At 34.0% G+C, this 27,909-nt stretch overlaps 1 protein-coding gene across 6 annotated transcripts in view; it reads right to left on the bottom strand.

The window, feature by feature from the left end:
• Positions 1-354: 354 nt before the first annotated feature.
• The window catches only part of LOC106867183 (galectin-4), a 61,409-nt gene continuing 33,854 nt past the window's right edge, over positions 355-27,909 (bottom strand). For 3 of the 6 annotated variants that reach the window (XM_014911980.3, XM_052966593.2, XM_089348735.1), the window contains exons 3-15: positions 27,813-27,901; positions 19,105-19,303; positions 17,664-17,783; positions 15,852-15,940; positions 13,365-13,382; positions 10,043-10,235; positions 8,000-8,119; positions 6,871-6,956; positions 5,241-5,433; positions 4,653-4,772; positions 2,778-2,866; positions 1,488-1,680; positions 355-713 (exon numbers count right to left, since the gene is read on the bottom strand). In XM_014911980.3, coding sequence (XP_014767466.2) covers positions 600-713; positions 1,488-1,680; positions 2,778-2,866; positions 4,653-4,772; positions 5,241-5,433; positions 6,871-6,956; positions 8,000-8,119; positions 10,043-10,235; positions 13,365-13,382; positions 15,852-15,940; positions 17,664-17,783; positions 19,105-19,303; positions 27,813-27,901 — 1,623 coding nt within the window. In that variant the 3' untranslated portion in view covers positions 355-599. The remainder of the gene's footprint in view (positions 714-1,487; positions 1,681-2,777; positions 2,867-4,652; positions 4,773-5,240; positions 5,434-6,870; positions 6,957-7,999; positions 8,120-10,042; positions 10,236-13,364; positions 13,383-15,851; positions 15,941-17,663; positions 17,784-19,104; positions 19,304-27,812; positions 27,902-27,909) is intronic. The other 3 variants (XM_014911982.3, XM_089348736.1, XM_089348737.1) reach the window with 1 other exon arrangement.

The raw sequence follows: 27,909 nt of genomic DNA on the forward strand, positions 1-27,909 counted from the left end.
GGATTCACTACCCAGTTGGCATGAAGGATGCTTACAACCATTGGAATGAGAGGAAAAATGTGAAGGGTGGCTGTACACACAATGGGAGGGGCAGTAGAATTAGTCTCTTGCTGGTTATGGAGGAAGGGAAATAAGTCAAGATGGAAACCAAGAGGAGATAAGCAGTGATTTGGCCACCTTTGCTGACCCACCAACAGGAGGGTGTTGTTCAGTGTTGAAATACCTGATGATTGTTGGATACTGTTTGATGGCATCAATTTCTTCTGGCCTAACTTCAACCCTCTTTCTAGGTGATATCAATAATATATGAATTTATGTACAGATATATGCACATACATTTAACAATACAAAACATTTATTGAAAAAGCTTTATTGAATTTAGCACCCCCCTTTTTATTTTTTTTGCATTATGTAGTCAATAACAAATTACAACCGTTTCATCCTTTTTAATAGAATATAAATCGAATCATTAAAGCTAACATTTCAGGCAATTTGTAATTTCAAAAGCATATTTTGCCAGTTTCACATTTTTATGTTAAAAAATTGAACATGCATTTAGTATGAAACTAAAACTAAAAAGTTTATGAAGCCAAAAAGGTTTAATAAATTTCTGGATGGAAGAAGTGAGCATCTTCAGAAAGTTCCAAAGTCTTGGCACACTCAAAAGGCATTCGGTGAGCAAAATCAGTCAAGTAGTTTCCATTCACATAAATCTGAAAACAGAAAGAAAAACAGATAAAAATCTATTAAAAAGAAAACAATGAGACTGCCAAGCTTTAGAAATTGTTTTCTTTTTATTAGCAATAACAGAAGAAAAGGAATCCATTTTATATCACAATTAGTGAGCAACATCATCATTGGTTTAGATTCCATATTTGATGCAGAACAAACAACTCAAGGAATTTTGTTTATTGATCATTATTTTAGTTTTCTTACCTATATTTTCATCCACCAATGATATATAATGGTGAATAATATATAAACATGCACATATAGATACATACCATACATACATTTACAACATATCTACAATGAGCTTCTGCAGAGTTTCCATCAACCAAATTCTACATAAAAATATTGGTTAGCTTGAGACCATTGATAGAAGACACTTTCCTACAGTGCTGTATGGTGAGATTCAATCTAGAACTATGTGGTGCTTACATTCACTGCCTTTGTCTACTGAGTAGGGCATATAGTTGGAACAACTAGCTCATTAGATTGGTAATTTACTATATGAGGTGTTTGTACACACAGAATAGCCAAGTTTACTTCACACTCACAAGGTCCAGGGTTGATCCCGCAGCATGATATCTTGAGCAAGTGTTATTTTTGTATAGCTTCAAGTCAACATATACCTTGTGAATAAAATTAGGCAGAGGGAAAACTGCATAAATGCCTGTCAGATGGATTGTAATTCAAAGGACAATCCTTGTTGAAAATTTAATAAAGGACATGAATAAAAAAAAAGGTGAAATAAAGAATATTACCTTGAAAGATTCTTCTTGGCAAGCTATAAGAAGCTCGAATGGCTCAGAACCCATAAAAGGGAAATAGTCTGAAGTTCTTTCTTCCTCACCCCATTCACCACCACAGTAGTGATTTAATACTACTTGTTCTTCATTTAGACGAGGATTAAGATGCAGGAGAATATCATCATCACACTTCAAGTTAATAGCAAATCTGAAAAAACAAATTTCACTTTAGATATTTTCTCAATATTATTACAATTGGAGTAAAGATTTTTGCCAACATAACATGGTAGTCCTGGTTTAGGACAAATGTTGCTGTAATTTAGCCCCAGGAGACATCATCTCCAGTTGGCTATACGACACGATCTGTATCCTTATATTTTCAAACAAGGACACAGATCATATAGTATAACCAGATAGAGATGATATCTCCTAGGGCTAAATTACAGCAACATTTGTCCTAAACCAGGACTGCCATGTTATGTTGGCAGTCTTTACTCCAAAGTACTGTTGCTGAATATCTCTTGTTGTGAGATTTAAAAATAGTAATTTTCTAATATTATTACAATCATCATCATTTTCATAATCATTGTTATTACTTTTGAATCTGCTTTTTCTATGCTAATCTATGTGTGTGTGTGTGTGTTTGTTCGCATATGTTCTTATATATGTGCTTGCATGTTTATGCATACGTATTATAATTGAAATCTAAAACTTGGTGATTCTTCTACAAATGTTGATAATTGAACTGTTAACATAATGTTTATTTGGTTTTCCCAAAATCACATGAGTGTCCTGATTTTGCAGAAATGATTAAGCACTAGATAAACATTTTGAAATATAAACTCATTTTGATATTATTTGGTGTTCAAATCATTTCTGTCTCTAGATTTAATAAACACCACTGTTATACACTACAAATGGACACACACACACACACACACACAGCCCTTAGAATAATAGTTCTTCACTTTTAACCACACTGATCCATATTTGTAAACCTTCTATGACCATTGTTTGTTAGGTCACAGTATTTCTACTTTTCCTGATTTTTATTTTGTTAACTTTAAGTGTTGTGGTTCTCATGTCTAACAGTTTGTCATATAATATATTCATGAAGAATTTACAGTTTGTCAAATATATGAAAACTAAAAGATTTTGTATTTGTGGCTCTTTCAGAATTATATTCTGACCAAAATTGGATAATGACTCACATGCTGGGAAATACTACTCTAAAAGAACTGACTGTTCCTAAACAAAAGAAACTGATATTAGTGGATAACATTTTGTGTTGTTTCAGAACTATACCTTTCAGCATGTTTCCTCACAGAACCACCAATTTTGATCCAGCGATCCACAGCCAATGTGCCAGGCAACCTCTCAACATGAGGGACATCCTTTAATAAAAAGTAAAAATTAATAAAAATAAAATTATACATATCTAAAACTAAAGGAGGAGAAAAGTGTGAAAACCTTGCAGTAGTTTGACAAAGAGTGATTGTTTTATCACTGGAGTGCTTTCACGAATCATCATAAATGTTGATTTATATCTTTTTTTGTTGTTGCCTTTTGACAAGAAAGTATCTATCATATTCTTGGACAGAATATTATTAAATTAGATTGAAAGTTAAGGTTTCACAGATATTACATTAAGAACTTTTGAGGTGAATTGACAGAGTTATTAAAGCATCAGATAGCCTTATGGCACTGTTCTGGCTCTCTGCTCTTCAAGTTCAAATCTCACCAAAGTTAACTTTTCCTTTCATCTTTTGGGGCTTGATAATTATAGTACCAGCAGTGTACTGGATTGATATTTTTTTCTCTTTCTGTCTGTCTGCCTTTCTAGGAGAAATCACAGTGGCCACATCTGGAGAAGAATAGGCTTCACCAAGACTAAAAATGTCAAAGATGCACTTTATGTCTTAATGGTGTGCCTGTATGACTCCACAACAAGATGAGGGCCCAAGGCAAGGATAACTAATATCATCAAATTAAAGAGGAAATTAATTTTCTTTTGTATTTCCAAACAGTATAACTAGAAAATAGCCAATTATCGAGGTCTATCTTCAAGTTAATCGTAACTGAGTAGTCTTATATTGCACAAGTAGATGGACAAATGGCTAGACACAATCCATAGATCTGTATTTCTAGTTATATCTGAAATTCTCATCTAAGGCTCTGCAACATTCTAGGAAACTACAAAGACTAACTAAGGGTATTGCAAACACTTCCCATTCTCAGTAAAAAGAAAACCCAAACATAACTGGAACAGAAAGGAGAAATCATATATATATATATATTTAAAATTATTTATTTTGATTTTTGAGTTAAAGGAATTACAAGAATAAATGTTAACTCACTTGAACTCCAGCATTTACACAATTTATTTGACATTTTGAGACCATCAATGTTGTGGAAATGTTTATGTTTCAGACTGCAGTTCAGTCAAATTAATAGATTTTCTGAATGTAACAAAGGAGATTAATTGCTGACAACACTCTGGACATTGAAAAGGTTGCCTTATACAACCAATCAGTAACTGATCCTTATGACTCAGTGAATGAAGGTGATGATGTAGTATCAATCATGCCTAAAATCCAAGGAGTTCAAACAATGAAACATCAAGGCTGGAAGATTAGGCAATATTTTGACACTTATTTATTGCTTGATTTCATTTATTGTGAAGAAGAGAATTCACTCCCAAAGTATGTTATTTCTGGGGAGAAACTATATCATGAAGCAATGGTTCCAAGCATGTTACAGTACCAATTTCAAATCATTTGCCAGGAAATCATGACTATTTCCTTAAGCTTTTTTAATCCTTTTGATGCCAGCAAGCTCAAGACTGCCACTTATTCTATCATTCAAAATAATGTATTAGTATTCTTTTGAAGAAAATAATAAAAACTTCCACCATCCATTTTTATAAAATCATTAAATTTCGAACACCAGCTTAGCAATAGAAAATTTAGTTATTTTACTAAATCTCTCCAAATTCTAGGCAATTTCAGCATTGAGTGAAAAAGACACTGAATTTCATTAGAAATGTCAACACGAAAGATTTAAATGACAGCTTTCACTCTCTAGTTTCAAATTTTAATCTCACTGCTGGTGTACATCATAATTTACATATCAAAAAAGCGAGAGAAAGAAAGTAAATAAATATTAGCTGAAAGGTCTTACCACACGACGAAGAAGTTGCATATTATAGATATATACTTCTCCATTATAAGAAATATTGTTGATACTTTCAACTGGTTTTCGAGCATGGAATGATGCAAATGACTTTTCATTTATATAAACCTACAAAAGAGAGACAGGGAGTTAAGAATTATCTATGAATTTTATGACAGAAAGTATTTTGTTCAATACAAGAATATCTATTTCCTAGATAAATGCATAAAGTTATTGCAATTTTTATTACACTGAAAATTTTTAGATTACACTTTCGACGTTGCAGTCATCAATTTAGTGACTGACATTTTTAAGATACAGAAAATTTTTTTCTTTAAACTCAGTAAATTTGTCTCTTAGGCATTTGTATTAGAAAGATTGTCTTTTCGTGCTGTTAGCTTAGTTGCACTACTAATTTTCCTGCCTGTCCTCTTGCACAGCTAGCTTGGCTGCCTGTTCCTTCGCACAGCTAGCTTGACTGCTTGTCCCCTTGCGTTAATTAAGAGAAAAAAAGAATATCTATTTATTTTAATATTTTCTCTAAGTTTGGAAGTTTCTCTGCTTTGCTTTTTAATCACCCTGACATCAAAGCCTTACCTTTAGTTTGTCTTCTTTCACTCTAATCTTCATTTCAAAAGGAATACCCTCCAATAAACCAACAGGCAATGGATGTCGTTCTTCTTCGCCCCACTCCTCATCGGTATAAGAGTTCAAAACCATTTCACCCTCATCTCGTCTTGGATTGAGATGGAGAGGAATTTCATTACCATGTTTCAGATTAACCGCAAACCTATAAAATGTGTTGGAAAAAAAAAAAAAAAGAAGATGTTCTTTATCCATTTGATAACAAGTTTATGCTTTATTATACTGAGAGATAGACAATGTTCATAGTCCTTATTAACACTTCTTTACTTGATTAGAACATCTGTATAATTTGGTAAAGTTAAATTTGAGTAGTTTTGTATCTATGATCACAGCAGGGATAAGAAAAGAAATTCTAGAAGGCAGCATGGTAAAGAGTTGAGGAATTCAAGACAGTAGATTCATAGTCAGTGTCTGTTTTAACATACTTGTAGAGGGAAAGCTACAAAGTTGTGCCAGTCATTATGGCACTCTGTTGGTTACGATGATGAGGGTTCCAGATGCTCATGAAATGAGTGGCTGAGCATTCCACAGGCACGTGTACTCTTAATGTAGATCTCGGGGGGAGATTCAGTGTGACACAGAGTGTGACAAGGTTGGCCCTTTGAAATACAGGTACAATAGGATAAGGAAGAAAAAGTGAGAGAAAGTTGTGGTGAAAGAGTACAGCAGGGGTTGCCAACACCCCCTGCTGGTGTTTTCGCTCAGTAAACACTCACAACACCTAGTCTGGGAATCAAAACCACAATCCTACAACCACTAGTCTGTTGCCCTAACCACTGGGCCATTGCACCTCCACTGTGCCGGTAATTGTATGGTTTCATTATAAGTATGGTCGATACATGACTTTCTCATATCATTGGTGAACTTATTGCAACCAGAAATTAACCATGGATTATTAACTATTCCCACCCTTGCTCATATATATCTATTTCTCATTTTATGTCTGCTCTCTAAGCTGGCATAGGTTGAAAGAGTTGGACAGGATGAAAGATTTTTTTTTTTATTGACTAGTTCTGAAGAAAAAGATCTGTCGCTTTGGCTCTTTACAGTTCCTGGATTCAAGGGCAAGAATAATTGAATGTGATTTCAATGACTGGGGTTTACTTTCAACTGCTGAAGTTTAGTAATCTAAGAGAAAGCATGGAAAGAAAGGGAAGTTTTCAGTGGGATGGTATTCTCAGATACATATGTTTTTCTATATAGTAATAACATGCCAAAAGGTGTCAAAATGATAAAAAGGGGTATTCTGAATATCTGTTTTATATAAAATATATTTCATGTTTAACTTATGGCACACCATATTTAAAAGGAGGGTGTTCCACATTCAAAATCAGAATGCACTGCATTCAAAAGAACAATGCACTACATTTGAAAGGATGATGCACAACTTTTGAAAAGATGGTGTAGTGCATTCAAAAGAATGGTGCACCAGGTGAAAAATGATGGTTAACTATGTTTACAAACAATGTTGAAAGACATGGCAAATATATGTAAACACAATGTATAAATTAGTAGTATGTCTCAATTATATTCCCTAATATTAACTGTATCTGTTGAAAAAGAATGCAAAAATAGTTTTTACCTATCTCCAGTTGTGAAAAATCCAGTCACCTTAATGATATCTTTGTATTGCAATCCAGATGGAATTTCTTTTGTGAAGTCCATTGGCTGCAGAAACAAAAAAAAAATATAGTCTTTAGTTTTCACAAAATTGCTTAAATCAACAACTTTAACAATAACCTATTAATGCGATGATGGAATCCAATATGGCAAGTAAAGGTCTGTTTTTATTAAAGTTTGATTATTTAAAATTCTCCCAGACAAAATACAATAAATATATATATAGTGAGAGAGAGATTTTAGAACTAGCTTCTTTACTTGCTGCAAAATATCAGCAGCTGAATGTCGCTTATTTTTCTCTATTATTACAAGCTATGATGAATGACTGTCATGTCTGCTAGACATGGCAGTTGTTTCCCTTCCTCAGTACTGTGCTGAGCAAGATAAATACCCTGAAAACATTGGTCTATTGATCCTGTCAAACTGCTAGATGGTAGGGGTTTGCTTCCCTGCTCACATTATATTGGACACAGGTTGTTGTGTCATTAACCAACTGGAGAAGATATTTTCCTGGGGTTAAAAAAAACAGTAGTATCATAGTTCCAAAATTATATTAAAACTATGTAAAGTGTATGCATTTTCTGTCTTTAATTTCTCATATATATATATATATATATATATATGAGGTGGTACCCAAAAGTAACCAGAAATGTTCTCTGTTGGACAAGCCTGTCATAGTTTAGGCTTCTGCTGCTAGAAGCCACTTGCGATAGGTAGAAACTCCAAGCTATGTAAAATATGGCCCAGACCCTGTTTGCCAGCATGAATGCCAGACTTCAAAAGCTAGTTAACCATTTAATGGCTTTAGTAAATTTATACAGAAAAAGTAAGCATTATACCGTCCAGCATAAATAAAGTCAACTTTATTATGTGTATTTAAGCTATTATTTTTTCTATAAAACCCTATTCTGACATTAACTGAGTCAACTTCCAGTATGAATGTTCATTTTGTATGTCGTTTTTTTCAACCAAAAAAAATTTCAATAAACTTCTGGAAATGATCTACTCATGCAATTTACACAACCCCTAAAGTGCATAAATTACATGGGTTTTTATGGTAATAAAAAATAAAAATAAAGTAAAATACTTACAAGCGGTCTCAAGTAATTGATAGAAGCAATGCTAATACAACCATGGATGTAGAGATACTTCATAGAATCTATGCTGCACCGATAAGGAAACAGTGCAAAGTAGTTGTCATTCAGAAAGATCTAGAAGAGAAATAAATTTCTAGTTTTACTAATGATAATCACGGTTGGGGTGGGGATAGGAATGGGAATTACATCACATGTTGCTCAAGAATTTGTGCAAGAATCTCCAGTTGAAGTTATTGAAAAGGTCTCTAATTAGTTGATAGAAAGGGTATGCTTTAGAGTGAAAAAAAGTAACCAACTGTTAAAAATGTTGGACTTTTGAGTTGATGGATTGCTGATCAGACAAAGCTATGACTGAGGTGTTCCAAACATGGCTGTCACATTTTATTTTTCAGGCATAGCTAATCTAGGATTATACTTTGTCCTTTTAGTTGAAGATGCTAAGGTAGGATTTCATTGGAATTTGGTTGCTATTTCCAACAAGTAGTGCCATGCATTGACTTAAAACAAATTGTTCAATTTCTAAGATGGCTAATTTCCTTAAATTTTTTTTATTCATTAAAATCTCAAATTTTGAAGTCACTTGCTCTAGGAATAATACACTTGATGATGGGCTGAAATCAAACCAATTGAAATGTAATATAGAAGTAAATACCAAATTAAAAATAAAAACATTCATCTCAAAAGATGAACTTAAGTCTTATGAATTATAATCTTCACAGAGTGTCATCTATCAACTGATGGCACAACCTAGGAAGTATATTTTTGCCACCATGGATAACATCAGGAAATATAGCATACATATAGTAATTATAATTTAACTTTTATAAAATTTCTTGTGGTTAATACAAAACAATGCTAAACAATAGCAACAATGGGAGAGGGTCCTTGTCCAATTGGTCATCCTACTAGAAAGAACAACCAGATTTTCCTCAAATCTCATTTTACTGTTTTAATTAGGAAAAGACATACTGGACAATGTAGTCCTGTTTATACAAAAAAAAAAAAAAAAATTATATTACATACATATGTATGTGTGTGTGTGTGTGCATATGTGTGTATATCATGTATGTATACACACACTATAATGAGTGCAACATATGTTCATATACTCCTTATATTCATTATAAAGTAAATAATTCTTCTAAACTGAGCTTTCTCAATGCTTGTTCACTTCAGCTAATTGTTAAAAAAGGCATAAAAATCAAGTGGCTCACCCATCTAACATAACACTGAACCCCAGTATTGTTATGCATCAATAAATATTCCTCCAGTAAGAAATACAGGAAGATCACAATGAGGGTGGCTGAGTAACAGTAATCAAGAAATTGTAAGAAAACTTGTGGGTGGTTGATGATTGGGAATGATGGAAAATGAAGGTTATACCTTTCGCGAAATCCTCACCATGGCTTAATTGACTAACTTGCAGAAGTTAGATCCCATCTAATAAAGTTTCATGGTGTGCCGTTTCTTCTCTCTTTGCCTTTTCTACTGATACTATAATAACTCCAGGTTGAGCTTGTGCCTCCTCCATTCAAACATCCCCATCTCCCATGCTTCTCTTCCTATCATCCAGGCTCTGTACTTACCACTACACTCAGTCAATTCCTTCCAGGAAGGTCAGCCCTCTGGAATTCACTCTTTGCTCCTGCAAGTGTTGACTTATAAAGGTTCAAGACAGACATTGACCCTTTAAATGCCAACACACCTGAAACCACCTTGGTCTATAACACAAACTTTCTGTTTTAAAGTAAACTAAATTAAAATCTATCTAAATTTCATGTTAATTTAAGCTCCTCAACAGATTACTCAATACTTCATTATTTTCAAAATTAATTGAAATAAAGGTACTGTATTTGGTCATAAATATGGTAATGAAAGGGTTAATGACATCAATCTCACCAATCTAGAAAGACCTGCAAAGACCATGAGAACTGTCCCTTCCACTAAACTCAGCAAGATGTAAATAAATGAATAAAACTTATTAATCACGGGGTTCAAATGATACAAAAGTTTCTAGAAATAAGAAATTTATATTACTTGGTAGCCATCATAGCTGGCAACAATCATAAGCTTGAACATAGACCATGGGTGGAATGGGTTGTCAGAAATCACCTCTTCTTCACCCCAATCGCCATCATAATGGTTCAAAACAACAGAATTCTGATCAGGACGTGGGTTTAGATGAAGACCTGTTGTTCCATTAGGGTCACTACAGATGTTGATGCTAAATCTGGCAGTTTGAAATGCATTGTCAAAAAGATAGAAAATAGAAAGCAAAAATTAGTTTATCATAAATGATTCACACATACTACATACATATGTATATACACAGATACACACCTTTATAACTTGTTAACTTTTATAAAATTTCTTGTGGTTTATATAAAACAATGCTAAACAATAGCAACAATGGGAGAGGGTCCTTGTCCAATTGGTCATCCTACTAGAAAGAACAACCAAATTTTGTACACACATGCATATTGTAGAAAGAACAGACTATTTATCATCAATTTTTTTTTTTGAAAATTCTACATTGAATTAGAATATTGTCAATTATATTGATTCCAATAGTTGGCTTATACTTTATTTTATTGAACCCTTGGAAGGATAAAAGGCAAAGTTTATCTCAGCAGGATTTTAACTTAGAAGGTAAAAACTCAATACCATGAGGCATTTTGTCTCATGCTCTCTCACCACTACAACGTCCAGTTCTTCTTGCACTGTAGTGGCTTGTGTGTCTCAATGACCCTAAGAGTTAAGCCATTGAGTGCAAGCTCCTAGTAAAACCTCTGTTACTGGGCAAGTCAAAAGATAATAGCTAGACTAATATGGACCACTTCTCAGAGATAAAAATGGGCCATTGTCATACCTAGAAAAAACAGCAAAGTTACAGAAGATTCCATGACAATTCAAAACCAACAAGACTTGTAAGAGGAAAAGACAGCCCAGAGTGAAGCATAGTGGAGAAAAGTCAATGACTGGTATTCAATAAGGAATGAAAAGTGGTTAAAGTATTCAGTTCATGATCATGGTAGGCAAGTGCTAGTTTGCATATAAAAGTGTATGCTTGCAAGTGAGTGCATGTTTGCATGTGCAAGTTTACAATTGTGAATGCAGGTTTGCTCGTATAGGTTCAGAAGTGTATATTCTGACATCTAAATCAGGTAATTATGCTTTTATGGTGCAGCAATATAGAAATTGTCAAGTGCTTAACTTCCCTTGCAGAGGGGAGATAAAGAATTTTATGGAAAAAAAATAGATACATAAATACATAAATTAATTAATAAATAGGGTCCTAAAAAAGAGAAAAAAGAGAAATGTTTATTTTTAATGAAACCAAATTGTTTTTTTCTTTGTTTTAATTTCTTGTACTTTCCCTGAAAGAATGACCAAATAGCCATGCGTATAAAACAACAAAAATTACCAATGAAGGGAGAGTATTTAGTTGTTGAACCTTCAAGAAATAGCAACTAAATCACCCTCAAGCCATACTAAAAAGGCACATAAAATAATCTTTTCTACTCTAAGCACTAGGCCCAAAATTTTTGGAAGGTGGTGGGCAGTCGATTAGATCGATGCCAGTACACAACTGGTACTTAATTTATTGACCCCGAAAGGATGAAAGGCAAAGTTGACCTCAGTGGAATTTGAACTGAGAACATAAAGATAGACGAAATACTGCTAAGAATTTCGCCCAGTGTGCTAATGATTCTGCCAGCTCATTGTCTTGGGCACATTAAATAATGTGTAGGCAAGGGTGCCCTATTTTATCACCATTTAAAAAAATAAAAATAAAATGAAATACTCATGACATCAATGCTTTAGATCATAGATCTCATTTAAGACTGATCTGGAGCTATACAGCAACAAAAATGATCAAGGCATAGTTAACAAAGAATTTATATCCAAAACCCCCATCCCACAGATTGCCAGATATATATAGATATATATACTATTATTAGAGGCATTCACTTTAGAAATAATAAAAAGATACAAGGAAAAAAACATCATAAAGCAATCAAATATGGATATACTGACAATAATATGTTCAACCTTGCATTTAATCTTGCATTCTATCTACACATGCAGCAGCCATTGTAATATATATATATATACATATGCATTCATTTGTACAGAAGCACTACTAGATGCATATTTTGCAGTTTAATTTTATGTTTAAGTGTTTTTAGACAGCATGTGCAAGTTTTAACAAAATTTGTTTTCACTGATAGGATGAATGACTGAGAAATTTACCCAGTATGACTTCTGAGCAGAAAACAAATAGTTAAGTACAGGCTAACATAAACAGCTCAAAAATTTTTAATTAAAATTACATCAGCAGTGAAGAGAAAAGGAATTATATTGGCTTAGTGATTAATTCTTGTCTCTGTTCTTGCCAAAAATCAGATCCACTCTCCTCTGCAAATCCATGTTAAGTCTTAATAAAAATTTTGCCCTGCCCCTAACTTTCTTTTCTGATCAAAATAAAGGATCAAGCTAATATTCTTTTATTCTTTTACTTGTTTCAGTCATCTGACTGTGGCCATGCTGGAGCACTGCCTTTAGTCAAACAAATCGATCCCAGGACTTATTCTCTGTAAGTCTAGTACTTATTCTATCAGTCTCTTTTGTCGAACCTCTAGGTTATGGAGACATAAACACACTAACATCAGTTGTCAAGTGATAGTGGGGGACAAGCACAGACACATACATACATACATACATACATACATACATACATATACATGACGGGCTTGTTTTTTAGTTTCCATCTAACAAATCCACTCACAAGGCATTGGTCAGTCTGAGGCTATAGTAGGAGACACTTGCCCAAGGTGCCACGCAGTGGGACTGAATCCAGAACCATGTGGTTGGGAAGCAAGTTTCTTACCACACAGCCATGCCTTGTGTTCTGTCTTTTCTAATTGCAGAGCAATTTTATAAGATGGTGTAAACTGAATGTTGCGATGTTCATACTTTTCATAAGTGCAATAAGTCAAGAACTCAAAGCAGGTCAGGAACATTAGTTTTATTTTTCAACTGTGTAAAAAAAAACAAAAAAAAATGGCTTTGGTAACATTGCGGCCCCGCCCAACCTTTTCCTCTAAAGACAATCTTATTCATGCTACAAAAATAAATTATTTCGGTTTGTCTTACTATGTTGCGTGAGATTAGCTTAAGCAGTGAAAATATGTGCAAGAAGACAAAGATATATTTGAAGATAATGAATGAGAAAGATGAAATTGTCAGCATCCAGTGTCCTGCAAATATAACTGGCTATTAATATTTGCATGCTTCTGACTGTACCATTCCAGCAAGTGAAGACTTATACTTGGAAGCTGAGACACAAATATCTTACCTTACAGCATCGGTGCCACTAAAAACAAAGAATTTACACAAAAATAAATAAACAGGCAAATAATAATGATATTGACAACCACTGTAGTGATTTTCCACATTGGCATAAGATCATAACATCTGAAACAGGGTTACATATGACTGAATTGATATTACTGGTACTGCTTTTATTAAAATCCTGGAAGAGGGAACAGCAAATTCTGCCTTTGGCAGAATAAGAGATGCAATTAAAGACAAAGAAGTAGTCAGTCTGTCACTATCATTTCTATTAATAATAATAATAATAATAATGATACTTTTCTATTTTCTATTTTTCCTTTTTCTCGCTGTCTTCCTCTTTTCCCTATCACATGATTCTGTAAATGAACAATCTGGTGTATTTGTTTTAATAGCTTACTAATCTACACAGTACGTTTCTCTACCCTAGAGCGTAAGGAAGACACTCGGTTAAGAAATGGAAACAGAATTGAAAGAAGATGCTAATGAAAATAATGATAACGATAACAATATAAAAAATAAAATAGCAACAGTAATAATAGCTTTTTTTAGGCACAAGGCTATTGATCTGAGAAGAAGGGACTAGTTGTTCAAACCAACTGACATGTAAAAACATGAAAGAAAGTTATTCATCTCTGGTCCATTTTGATTGTCTCTTTCTCTGTCTCCTTGCTCTAGCTAATTTATATTTTTTAACCCTATAAGGACAATTGTTTCTCTGTATGCAGATTGTAAAGGTGGGGATAAACTGGAACAAGCAGAGATATGGGCTGAGATAGGGTAGTTCAGCAATATATTATCCACATACACATAGTGTATGAGCATGTGTTTATGTATATGGTATGTGGCTTAGTGGTTAGGGTAATCAACTCAAGATCAGAAGGTCACGAGTTCAATTCCTCACAGCATGTTGTTTCCTGGAGCAAGACACTTTATTTCACATTGCTCCTGTCCACTCAGCTGGCAAAAATGAGTAGTACCTGTAATTCAAAGGGCCAGCCTTATCACATTCTGTGTCATGCTGAATCTCCCTGAGAACTGTACTAAGGGCATGTGTGTCTGTGGTGTGCCCAGCCACTTGCAAGTCAATTTCATGAGAAGGGTGATCTGTTGACTGGATCAACTGAAACCTACATTGTTATTACTGATGGAGTGCCAGAAGTCTGGAGATCAACAGTTTCGGCATTTTTTGGCACTGAATAACATTGAAGCTAGCAGGGAATGCTCAGTTTCTATTCTTTTTTGGCCTGTACTATTTGCCTTATTATTATGCAGTCTCTACACCGAGCCAGTGCAGCATTAACCACTTCAACAATGCTGCAACTATTTTGTTCTGCCAGCTTGTAGAGGATTCTTCACTCTTAGCTTTGTTCTATATTTTTTTTCATGGAAACCATTAAGTCAACTATTTCTAGTTATAAATTAGATTTTTTAGCCTTCATATCAGCCATATCAGGCCCAAATATTCTATGCTTTTTTTTTGTTCAGATTGGTCAGATCCAGCTTCTTACATTTACCCTACATTGTCATTGTAAAATTAAACAATCATATCATTAAAATCTCAAAACTATGGGATAATTCACTATTAATTCAAAGCAATGTGATTAAATAAACATATAAGCATTTCATTTAACAGAATAATCTGAATGTTAAAGAGTTACAGGCTAATTCCATAAAACACAAGTTAAAAATGTGATATTAAAAATTATGACTAATTATCTGATATAATGGTCTTAAAAATGATTAAAAATAATTTGGTATAGTGTCTTGTATTCCATCTCTACTGCATTATATTCATCCCCTACTGTACTGAATATAAAGGTGGACCTAAATCGTTAATTATTTATTTATAGTAAACTAAGCATAGCCATTAAAAGTTAAATTGGTTTTCTTTGGTACTTTAGTTATCTGAAAACTGTGGTTTTGAAAAGTATACAAACTGTTGACTTTTCATTGAACAATTCAGCACATGGCCAGCCAGCTGGAACCTTCAATTTTACATAAATGATGCAAAAAAAGAAAAAAAAGAAAAGAAAAAAAAAGCCTAAAATGTCATCTGTTAAAATATCAAATAAATAAATAGAAACAAATCAACAAACATTATGAAAAACGTTTGAGTATCTTTGTCAACAGAAATTACCATAGGGCCAGCAATTTTGAGGCAGTGGGGGTGTGGGATAGTCAATTACATCGACTTCAGTGGTCAACTAGTACATATTTTATCAATCCCGAAAGGACGAACGGTAATGTTGATCCCCGCAGGATTTGAACTGGCATGCTAATGATTCTGTCAGCTCAATACCTCATATTTGAAAGTAATTTAGACCATTGTTTCTAATCAAGAAATTATTTTCCCAGTTCAGACTGCCAAGAAGTGTATTGTATCATTTTGCAATTGGATGGCATTTCAAGAAATACAACCTACACAACTTTCTTGAGTGTTTTCTAATGAAAAGAGCTTTAACGTTTCTAAATGCTACTTTATGCTTACCTGTCATGATCAAATGTTGGTACCCCTTTGATTTCTATAGCTTTACCTATAGACATACGATCAGCTATTTCACCAATGTATGGGATTCTCTGTGAAGAGGAAACAAAAATAATGACTTATACTCAAAGAATTTATTAATCACATATGTAAACTGTCAAACATATATACTAAGAGAAGGCAATTAAGAGAAGGCAATTAAGATTATCTGAATTTCATAGTTTATGAAAGGTAAAATTAGTTAATTTATGAAAGGTAAAATCAGTTAATTTTAGCATAAATGAAATTAACTGAGCTGAGTGGCATGTAGACTCAGCTTGTGAACTCTTATTTCCAGAGTTAGACAGGCAGAGGCACTAGCGTAGCTGGAGAGTGGGGGGTGGGGTGGTCCATCCCAGGCGGTACACACTCCAGCTACGCTAGTGGGTGGAGGGATAGAAACAGTTGAGTGCTTGACTGAATACTTTACATTCTATAAAACATAAATCACTCATATTCATCACCAAGAGATACCCTCTGTATAAGAAAATAAAACAAAATTAAATTAGTGTTAACATGTTTAATGAAGGGTGCACCAAAAATTTGATTAGAAATAAGCACAATGATTCACATTATCTCAAACATTTTAATAAATATGGGGAACAACTCTTCATGTTCCAATTACACTAGCTTTTGCCAGCTATGCTTGAAACTTCATACTTACCAAAATAGTTACAAGAAAATCATTTAGAAGATGTTCAATATGGTACCTGAATAAGGTTTCAAAATTTCCAAATTTTTCGTAATAAAACTTCTACGATTAATTATTAATTATTGTTTTATCATGCAGAAGGTGTCTGAGTAACTAATGAGCCATTTATGATGGTGCCTGAGTAACATTCTTGGAGATTTGGCTTTAAAAATAGTTTAACTTCTAATACCTATTCACGTACAATTTATTAGATCTACTTAGTGATTCTTTGATGGCTATGATGTGGTCTATGCTTCACCAAGGAAGTCTAATAGGACTAAGCAATGTCTGAAGAGGTCTTCCTTACTTGTTGAAATGATTAAAATAATATTAGGTACTGAAGTACTGTTGTCTTTTCTTCACCACATAACCATCTCTAATTATACTTCTGACACTGACAACATTAAGTATGTTAATACTGATTAAACTCACTGTATTAAGTTTTGTTTCTCAACATTCTGAGTTTGAATTCTTGAAGTATTAATTATATCTGTCATAATTTCAACAAAAACTAGCGTAGTTTGACTCACTCCACTTATCTGTAAATAATTGCAAAGGCAAGATAGAACCTAAACAGGAGTCAGTGACATTGTGTAACAAACATGTGTATATTGGCTGATTCAGTTCCATTCTTTTAGGAGTCAAGGACAAGAAGTTTGTATAGCAGACATAATCACCAACTAATGTTTCTACCACCAAAATGTCACAATGGACTGGATGTTTATATTTTTTTTTTACCTTACTTTCACTTATCTGGTGCCATACATTAACATATGCATCCATATACAAGCTTTTACATAAACACAAAGACCATTGCAGGCACATATGCATATACACAGATATATTTACAACATATGCACATACAAGCATGTGCACATATGATGCAGAAACATGCCTGTGTATGCACACTTAAATAGATATTCACTGACATGTATTTAGGTTTGTATACTTTGAAACTTGCAATTTGAAAACCAGAGTCTAAGAGAATTTTGTGTACAAAGTATTGTTACAAAATGTGTACATACCAAGAGAGCTGAAAACAGATGTATATACAGCCAATAAGTCTATAAAAAGTATATACATACCAAGGAATCCCTCATGATCATTTCATATAGTTCCACACCGTCACCAATGGCCAAGTAGTTGACATTTTCATATGACATTCGATGGTAGAAGTTCAGGAAATGAGTGCCATTGACATAGACCTGGAAATTTTACAATCACAAGACAACAATTTCAAGTAGAGGTATGCAGTAATTCAGATAATTGATCTTTCATCCTACTGGGGATTGATAAAATAGGTATCAGTCAAATAGTAAGGTTTATATAATCAACTCTTTCTCTTTACCAGTATAAGTTACCTTGTGTATCACCACTGTCAAAATCCTTATCACATACCTGTTTTTCATGCTGGCATGGTTTGGACAGACTATTACAGTCTGAATCAGTTTTAATTTGGAGGTACTGTCCTCCTAAATAAGTTAGAGGACCATACTGTACCCACATATTCCATTTTTCAAATGGTTTCTATGGCTTAATGTCCTTTCTAATACCAACTATTTTATAGAGTATAGTGGGAGAATTTTATAGTTCTACCACAACTAGAAGAGTTTCATGTCCTTAGCAGGACTGAAAAGTCTTCTCAACAAAATAGTCTTGACTCATTTGACATTCAGTTTACAGAGGGTACTGGAGGCATTTTATTGTGACGCTAGCACAAGTTTTGATGCCTTGTATCATGCAAGACTAAAAGGTATTAACTATTCTACATTATCTCTATGAATTCAAAGCAGCATATCTAAAAGGGTGAATAAAAGAAAGAATAATAATAGAAAGCAAACTAAGGTGAGAGGGTGAAAGAAGTGACTCAACAGTAAGGGCAATGATGGCAGATGTCTAATAAATAGAACCAATCAACCATTGAGGAATTCCACTTCATTGATTATGACTTGTTGACCAAATGACAAGCATTTAATGTTTAGGTATTTAGTTCAGACAATGTGTATGGATTAGTTAATGAGATGCCAGACAATCAGTAAAGAGGCCAGTGGCCAAGACACTCATCTCACAATCATAAGTCTACCAGGCTTCAAAAAGTTTGTTAGGTTTACAGTGTTGACTTCAGATGCTCCCACAAGTTTCCTGTAATAGATTGGTGGCATAAACAGAGGAATATGTGGCTCGCTTTCACTTAAGACAACAGAAACTAGAGTTAAGACATGGTCCAGTTCTCGTTACTTAATCCCAGCTCAGCCTGAATTAAGCTGGTCTATGATCAGAGGCATTCAGTCATGATATCTAATTTTCATGTGTATCTGATTTTGCATTGTCTAACATGTTTTCCTTGCTTTAAGTTGGGCATGGCATGAAATAATTTATTTGCTATTTCTAGCAGGTTAAGCCACCATGTAGGGATTCTCTTGTTTGCTCACTAAGACCTAATCATTGATTGAAATCATAGAAAAGCTGACTGAATATCTTCTACAACAATGAATGAAATAAGTAATCAAGTTTATTAGTGCTTACTTTAAAGGCATCTTCATCAGCAACAATGCATAGAGTGAAACGTTGTCTTTCAAAGAAAGGAAAATTCTCAGTTTCCCTCACTTCATCACCCCATCCTTCATCATATGAGTTACAAACAACAGTGGCATCCCCAATTCGAGGGTTGAAATGGAAAGCGATGCTACTGCCGTCATAGTCAGTGGTGAAGTTGATGTGAAAACTGAAAGAAAAGACAATGGCAGATATGGCAATATGTAACAATAAAACAAGATTATCACTTTCAAAATTCAAGTAGGAAACTTCAAGTCAATGGTGGATCCTTCTCCATGATCACTCAACTAGTGAATATTTAATCAAATCTCCTTTGAATCATATTTTATGATTTTAATAATGGAAACATAAATTGTATAGTAACAGAAATTGGTAGACAGAAATTGAAAGATGCTGTCACACACACATGTCTGTGTGTATATGTACGTCTGTATGTGTGTGTGTGTGTGTGCCTATCCCCTCCCTTTGGTTTCATGTGATAATCGTAAATAAGTGTCACTATCAGGCAGGCAGTGTCCTTTGTTTCCAATCTTCCATAAAAACACGTCTGGTCATTGGGAATATTATCTTCTTTGGACACAGGTGAGAGTTGATGACAGGATGGGAATCTGGCTGTAAAACATCCACCTCAACAATTTCTGTCTGACCCATGCAAGTATAGAAAAGTAGACTTTAAACAATGATGATGAAATCTAGGAAAACAATCTTTACTAACAGAAATTCTTTTGCATTACTTTTAAAATTAAATCATTCAAATTTTCTAATTTGTGTTCTTGTACCAGTCACTCTTCACAGCTATTACTTTTGGTCAAAGACCTTCCTTCTTTTTTTAAAACAAATGTTTAATATGGATATATATGGTATTTGAATTTTTATAAAGTAGAATTTAATTTACAATTAGTAAGAATATCAAATTTTCAAAGGGAAAAAAAAATTTACATTTATAAACTGATGAAATAGAAAATCCAGGAAAATTAGAAGTGGTCAGTAATGGCAAATAATAAATTTTAAAAGTGTGGAAAGTGGAATGAATTATTTTACTATGAGGAAGAGGAGTAGTTTAAAATTTCCAGCAGGATACTTCAAAGATAATGATAATATGAAATAAACAGGATTGGTTATGTTGTTATGCAAAGTAAGGACATTCTACATTGCTATTTTACATCAAAATTTTAAACTATGATGGTGGGTTGCATTTTTCTTGTTTTGAACATTTGAATATTTCTAGAGCTGTTTTTTTGTACTGCTTGATACCTTCCCTTGATACTAATTACTAGACTGGGAAAGTGAAACCTGCATGTCATTCAGGCATAGCATCATTACTCCAGCAGAGTATTAGTTCACAGAATGCAATGGCTGAGGTGGGTAATAGTAATAATAGTTTTTTATTCACTTTAGTCATTGGACTGTGGTCATGCTGGGGCAAAATTGTAAACTGTAGATCCACAATAGAATTTTAAGGGCCCTTGAAAAATTTTGCTTTAGATGAATGTATTGGTGTATATTGCAAGAAATAGCTCAGCTTCTTTCTCTAACATTTTACATACTTCAGCCTACACAAGTTAATGTGTGAAAAACAAAATAGGAATTTTGAAAGAAGTTTCTGTAAAACAAGTTTTTAAACATCGAATGGCTATGGGGTCCACCAAAATAAAATAGTAACCAAAGGGGTCCATAGATAAAATGTGGTTGAGAACCCCTGATTAAGAGTTTCTGAGATTAGTGTGAGGTTCTAAGACGATCTAGCCTGAATGCTTTTGCAGACTCAGCTCTGCAAAAGGCACCCCAAGTTACTAGGTGTTGGTGTTAGACAAGTATACTCCTCAAGAACCGGAATGATTTCTCTGATGGATTTCAATACTGTTTCAAGCCAACAAATTTCATTGACAAGGTCCTCTGAAAACATATAGTCCAGTGGGATTGAACTCAAAACTTTAATTGCACAGCTATACCTGTGACAATAGCAGGGTAGTAGCAGCAGCAGCATTAGCAGCAGTTAAAAACTAAGTCATAAACAAAGTACACTATCTGCTGATGAAATGAAATTAACTTTGTACAAAGGTCTATCGAATTTAAAGAGAACTGTTGATAATTTATACTAAGTAAAATAAAAACAATAGGTATTAAAAATCAGTAAAAAAAAAAGTGCTTGAGAAACAATTTTGTCTGAATCACCGAACACTCTTTCCAAAGCTTGTGATATTTTTACTTTTATCTTATCATTAAAACTTAGTCATTTCCTCAACTAAAAACTGACTCTTAAACAAACAAGAGAGTCTCAACACTGGTTTATTCAGTATGCTAGAAATAACACTGACATCTCTCATTGGCCAAGGGAGTGCTTGTATGCATTAACTAACAAGTCAGATAGTGCATCAAGAATAACATTATCTAATGTGTTCTTTTCAAGACAGTAAAGTGTGATTTGAGGGATATTTGGTTTCTTATTTCTAGGAGGTTGATCAGCTGCTTAGAGTCTTCTTCATCGGCTCATAATATAAATAATAACATTACTTGCTGAGAGATGGCAAACAGAAACATGTCATTCTAAGAAGAATCTAAAAATGTGGTAGTTAAGATATGTATGGGCCAGATGTGAACAATAACCTATAAAATTAGACTTTGTCACATGTTGAAGCCTTATTTGTTGATATAAGAGGAATTAATTGTTTAAAAAGAATATCAATGTTAGTGATTGTTAGCATCTAAAAATGTAGCTCTCCAGATTAATAGTTTGTTGGATTGTCATTCAAATGAAAAAGAAAAAAAAAAGATTCCGATCATATCTGTTACACTTATACCAACAACCCACACATTTAAATCCAACTATTCTAATTCTCTTCTGTATATTCACCACATATTAAATATTATAAAAAAAACCACAAATATTAGCAGATTTTTTATGTTCTGTTTTAAATATTTTCATCTCTACTTGCCTTAATTTTCAATGAGGATGGAAGCAATAATTAACCAAAGCAACTTTTTAAGTACTTATTTTACAAAACTTTAACCTTACTTCGTTATTCTCTTATTTAGCAAGCTTGGTAAAAAATCTATGTTTTATTGAAGAGGTCTAAAACGACTGAAACATAACTTGAGTTGTCTCACATATTTACGAAAAAAATTAATAGCTACTGAGCTTATGTCCTCATCTCTTCACTGCATTAATTTTCTAATTGTATTTTGGACACACACTATTAGATCTATCAACTCCATACTAAACTATAAACCACTGTCATAAATAGTTATGTGTATAGTTTAATACTGTAAAAAAACGTAAGAGTACTGAGCTTGCAGTACTGAGTTCAATTTCTCTTATAAGTCTGCTAAATCTTCAATGATCTTTATGTAGTTGGGTAAGTTTGTTTGATTGTTTTTTCATTCATTTTACATTCATTTTTCAATGTTAGTATGGGCCATATTACTGAGACATTGTTTTTACAGTTGAATGTCTTTTCCATTTGCTAACCTTCATCTATTTTTCAAGTATGGGGGTTTTAATTCTATTTGCCTTTGAAAACACAGAGCCACTAGAAAATATTTTGAGGAAAAGTCAGCAAGTATCCCAATCACAAATTTTTACAGAAGAGCAAAATATAAACAGACACCCTCTATCCACACACTATGGGCTTCGTACAGTTTCTTATTTCTTTATTGCCCACAAGGGGCGAAACATAGAGGGGACAAACAAGGACAGACAAAGGGATTAAGCCAATTACATCAACCCCAGTGCATAACTGGTACTTAATTTATCGACCCCAGAAGGATGAAGGGTAAAGTCAGCCTCGGCAGAATTTGAACTCAGAACGTAACGGCAGACGAAATACTGCTAAGCATTTCACCCGGCACGCTAACGTTTCTGCCAGCTTGCCTGCCACCTTACAGTTTCTATCAATTTTGTATAAGTTTCTATCAACCATTGGTTGGCTTGTGGCTGTAGTAGATGAGACTTGCCCAAGGTGCTGTGTAGAATGACTGAGCCTGAAACCATGTGGTTGTGAAGCAAGCTTCTTAATTGCATAGTCATGTACGACTATGAAATGAAGATTTGTCAAAAGCCATTATTCAGCTCAGGCCATCCCTCACCAAACAGACTTAGGATCAATGTCATCCCAGCTGCTACTGTGACCATTCCATCTTTTCAAGGGTGTGTTGGGCAGCATTATTAATGTATCCTTTTCTTTTCTCAGATGGTAGGATATGCTTTGAGGTAGGTTTGTATGTTATCACTAATCTAATAGGTCTAGCAACTCCACCTTTCTCACATGCCATACCTCTCATACAAACAAAAGAGTACGTAACATAGTAACAAAGGTATCTAGAATGTTTATATTGAACATCATTCTGAGCCAACAAAGGAATCTCTGTGTGGTCACTGGAGCTATGAGAAATAACAGCCAAATCTCTCACACTACACCCTACTGGCCTACAAAAATTGGAAAATGTATGGGAACTCCTGACAAGATGGCATAGTTGCAGAATGTTTTTGATCACAATTTTAATTAGTCAGAGATGATTTGGGATTAACAAAAATTCACAGTAACAAATCTTGATATTTCAATATCAAATGTTAAAGAAAGCAAGATAAGATTTTATAAATATTATTACAAAAAAAAAAAAAAAAATTAAAACAAAACAGAAGTGTTTTTACTATTAATATATAACATTTAACATTTACATCTCCAGATGTAAAAAAAGTTCTACTTTTCTAGATTTGATTATGGTAGTGTGCTGGGGTGGAAATTTACATTTTTATTTTTGCTAATTATTCTTTACTTTTTAAAGCTAAAAGTTAAATGTTCAAAGAAATAAAAGTAGAATAACAATACGTCAAGTTTATTATTTGTTTCTGAAAATCAAATGGAAATTGTAGTTGTGATCCCCATGCCGGTGGCACATAAAAAGCACCATCTGAACGTGGTCGATTTCAGTGCTGCCTTGACTGACTTTTGTGCCGGTGACACATAAAAAGCACTAACTGATCATGGTCATTGCCTGGTGCAGCCTCCTGGCTTCCCAGATACCAGTCGATCCATCCAACCCATGCTAGCATGGAAAACGGACGTTAAACGATGATGATGATTCCTTGGCAAGTTAATAAAAAAACAAGTGCTTCACTGATGCTAAACTTGTCTCGAAGCAACATTAAAATTATGTCCTACAACCTTCTGGGAAGGAGGAAAAAATTGAAGGATTTGAGGATATTTATGCATAAATACATGTAGCTTGGTGTGAGAGAGAGAGAGAAAGAGAGAGTGAGAGAGAGAGAGAGAGAGAGAAAGAGAGAGAATGAGTGATTAGGCATGAGTGTAATATCTGGAGTGCTCTTGATTGTGAGTCTCTTGGCTCAGGTTGAGCAAAAGCTGGGAAGTCTTTATGTGGTCATCTGACATAGTGGAGATGGCAGTTGTGTCACTCTTAGGCCACATCTCTGCTGTTATGAGAGATACCAAAATGTACTGGACAATGGTGTAGTTCTTGATATACAAAAAGACCGGATGGTCACATCTAGAATTCTTTTGATCATACGTCTGCTTGATCAGAGATGACTTGCGGGCTAAACAACAACAAAAGTATAAAGTGTCTAGAAAAGAGGAAGCCAACAGCTACGACTTCATTATTTAACACTTTAGCATTTAAGCCAGCCTTTCCAGGCCTAAATATTCTACCTGTTTATGTTCAAACTGACCGAATGAAGTCACTCACTCCTATCCTACAATGTCATTTTAAAAATAAACAATCTCATAATTGAAATCCCAAAGCTACGAGATAATGCATGATTAATTCAAAATGTGAATAAGTAAGCATTACATTTGACAGAGTAATTTGAATGCTGAAGGGTTAAACTAATATCTATGAAATACCAAAGTTAAGATTGTGAGTTGAAACTGAAATAATTTCAATGCCGAATAGTCATGATAACTATTTGAAACACTCACCTACCATTATATTAACTTTATTTTGTAATAATTGACATTTGTGACCAGGTTGGAGACATACAACAAAACATTTATAACACATGATAATAAAAAGTTGTTCAGTCAATCAAACTATTGTTAAATTAGTGTATAAGTGGTTGAGTATTCCACAATCACAAACAGACAATATAGTTATGCAGAATCAGTATGACACAATATTTAACAAGGCTGAGACAATCCATTTGACAGGTTTTTCATTTTTGGTCTATCCTATTTCATTTACAAGGCTTCATCAATTAGAAGCTGTTGTAGAAAGATGCCGAAGATGCTGAGCTGTAGGATTGAACCTGGAACTTCATGACTGCAAAGTAAACTTATCAACTATTCAGTTACATTTGAAACCACATTTTATCTCGTGATAGCATGTATGTATTTTAAGTAGCCATCATGGTTCTTCTACGATGTAATTACTGGGACAATTATCATATTACAACTGATGGAGACTATGATGGATATTCTTAAGTGTGTGTGTGGGGTTGGGGTTGGGGTTGTGGGGTGGGGGTGGTGGTGTAGATGTGTGGATGTAGGTGTGTGGGTGGAGGATAAAGTAAGTAAATAGACAACCAACCAAAACATAAAAACCTATCAAATAACCCAAAATGTAGCACCACTTCCAAATAAGGAAAACAAAGTAAATCTACAACTAATACTAAAGAAAATAAACATCAACAAAAACAAACATATAGCCACTATAACATATGAACTCTGGTGTTTCACGAGACTAGATTAACCTAGTTCTAATTTCTAAAACTGCAGACAATAAATAGCAACAGGTAGTAAGTGTTTTATGATTATATATATATATATATATATATATATATATATGTGTGTGTGTGTGTGTGTGTGTATAATATACACAAACACGATTTCATATAGTTGCTATGGCTATATATCAACCTGTTAAGAACTGTTCTTCCCATACCACTATCACTACAACATTCTTTCCTCACATTTACTGCTCATTCCAAAAGGTAAATATCATTAGTTAGCAAACTGTCTATACAATCTACTGCTACATCCAAACTCTTTCACTTTATGCTGCTGGGTAAGTTAGGGAGTAAAGGTAAGAGTGTGATAACATAGATGTAGATGTGTGCTTGTAGGTGTGTGTTTAATATAACAAATAAAAAGAAATTGTGGTATCCACCCAATAATTAGTTACTTTTTTTTCTTTTTCATATATTTTTCTATTTTATTATTTTTTACTTTCAGAAGAATGATCGAGTGATTAACAGACTTAACAACAATCATTTGGCTCTCAAAGAGAATGCTAAAGAATAAAGGTTGATATCTTCATAGCAGGTCTGAAATAAAGTACTGACAGGGTGTCATTTGGTTTCACACTACCACTGAACTCCTCAGGCATCTTTAGCAAAGTCCATTCTTCACTCTGTTGCAAGCATGTGGGTTAAATTGTCAGTTTGAGGATACCTTTTTCTCTCGCTTTCAGTCTTAGATGTTCTGTAAAAGTCATGAGCACTGATCTTTATGCTTGACCAAGAGATAATAAAAGTTTAAAAAACCCCTGTATTTTACAGAAGAACTGAAAAGTGCAAGTCATTTGCTGATTTATTATAAAGCTCTGATACTTTCAGATTAATTCTTATACAATATATTGTAAAATTCTTATATGGAGGTGCAATGGCCCAGTGGTTAGGGCAGTGGACTCGCGGTCATAGGATCGCGGTTTCGATTCCCAGACCGGGAGCGAAAACACCTAAAGCTCCACAAGGCTCCGGTAGAGGATGGTGGCGAACCCTGCTGTACTCTTTCACCACAACTTTCTCTCGCTCTTACTTCCTGTTTCTGTTGTGCCTGTAATTCAAAGGGTCAGCCTTGTCACACTGAATATCCCCGAGAACTATGTTAAGGGTACACGTGTCTGTGGAGTGCTCAGCCACTTGCACGTTAATTTCACGAGCAGGCTGTTCCGTTGGTCAGATCAACTGGAACCCTCGGCATCGTAAGTGACGGAGTGCCAACAACAACAATTGACTCACTCAGTTCAACACCTATTCCTGAGTTTAATAACAGCTTTTTAGTTTTTATAAGAATGGTCCCTATTTTAAAACTTTTTTAAACCTATTTTTAAACTTTTAAACATAAGTATATATGATATGATAAACAGCCAATTGTCTCCAAATTATCTTCCTAGTTAGCTCAAGTAGTAAGACAATTGTTTCTTGTGGCTCTTGTTTTGCCTATATCCTGGTCAGACAAACCTATGATAAAACGCATTTCATAACATTGTCCTTTTTGTATATAACGTCTGGAATATTTTTCTTTTTCAAGATTGTGGTGTGTGGTCTGAGTGTTATTTTGTTGCTATATTTAGAATGTTGAACAATCACATAAAGGCTACTTCATTGACTTGTTCTGACCTGTGTAGGTTTTATTTATAACTGCTATTCCCAATTTCCCCTTAATTTTGACCCAGTTGTAAACTAGCAGGACAACAAATAATGAATTGTATGCAAATAGACAAGCACATGTCTCATGAGAGAACAAAAAAAAAAAAATACAGCAAACATGAAATCAATAGAAATTTGGCAGAAAATATAACTAAGCAGACTGAATACTCAGAATATATTGTAAAAATAAGAGAATTTTCACTCTTATAAGGAAATAACAATTATTTTCAGTGAACACAGGTGGCATAGAAATAAAAGAACTGTGATTAAAATGACAACGTATAATTACCCATCACATCCATCTTGAGCAAAACCACTGAATATGAATTGTTTTCCTGCTCTTACACCTCCGGTGATATGGTGGACAGATGGTGTGGGCTGAAACA

The sequence above is a fragment of the Octopus bimaculoides genome, chromosome 3 (assembly GCF_046866305.1).
Source record: "Octopus bimaculoides isolate indiv1 chromosome 3, ASM4686630v1, whole genome shotgun sequence".
In the NCBI taxonomy this organism is placed as follows: domain Eukaryota; kingdom Metazoa; phylum Mollusca; class Cephalopoda; order Octopoda; family Octopodidae; genus Octopus; species Octopus bimaculoides.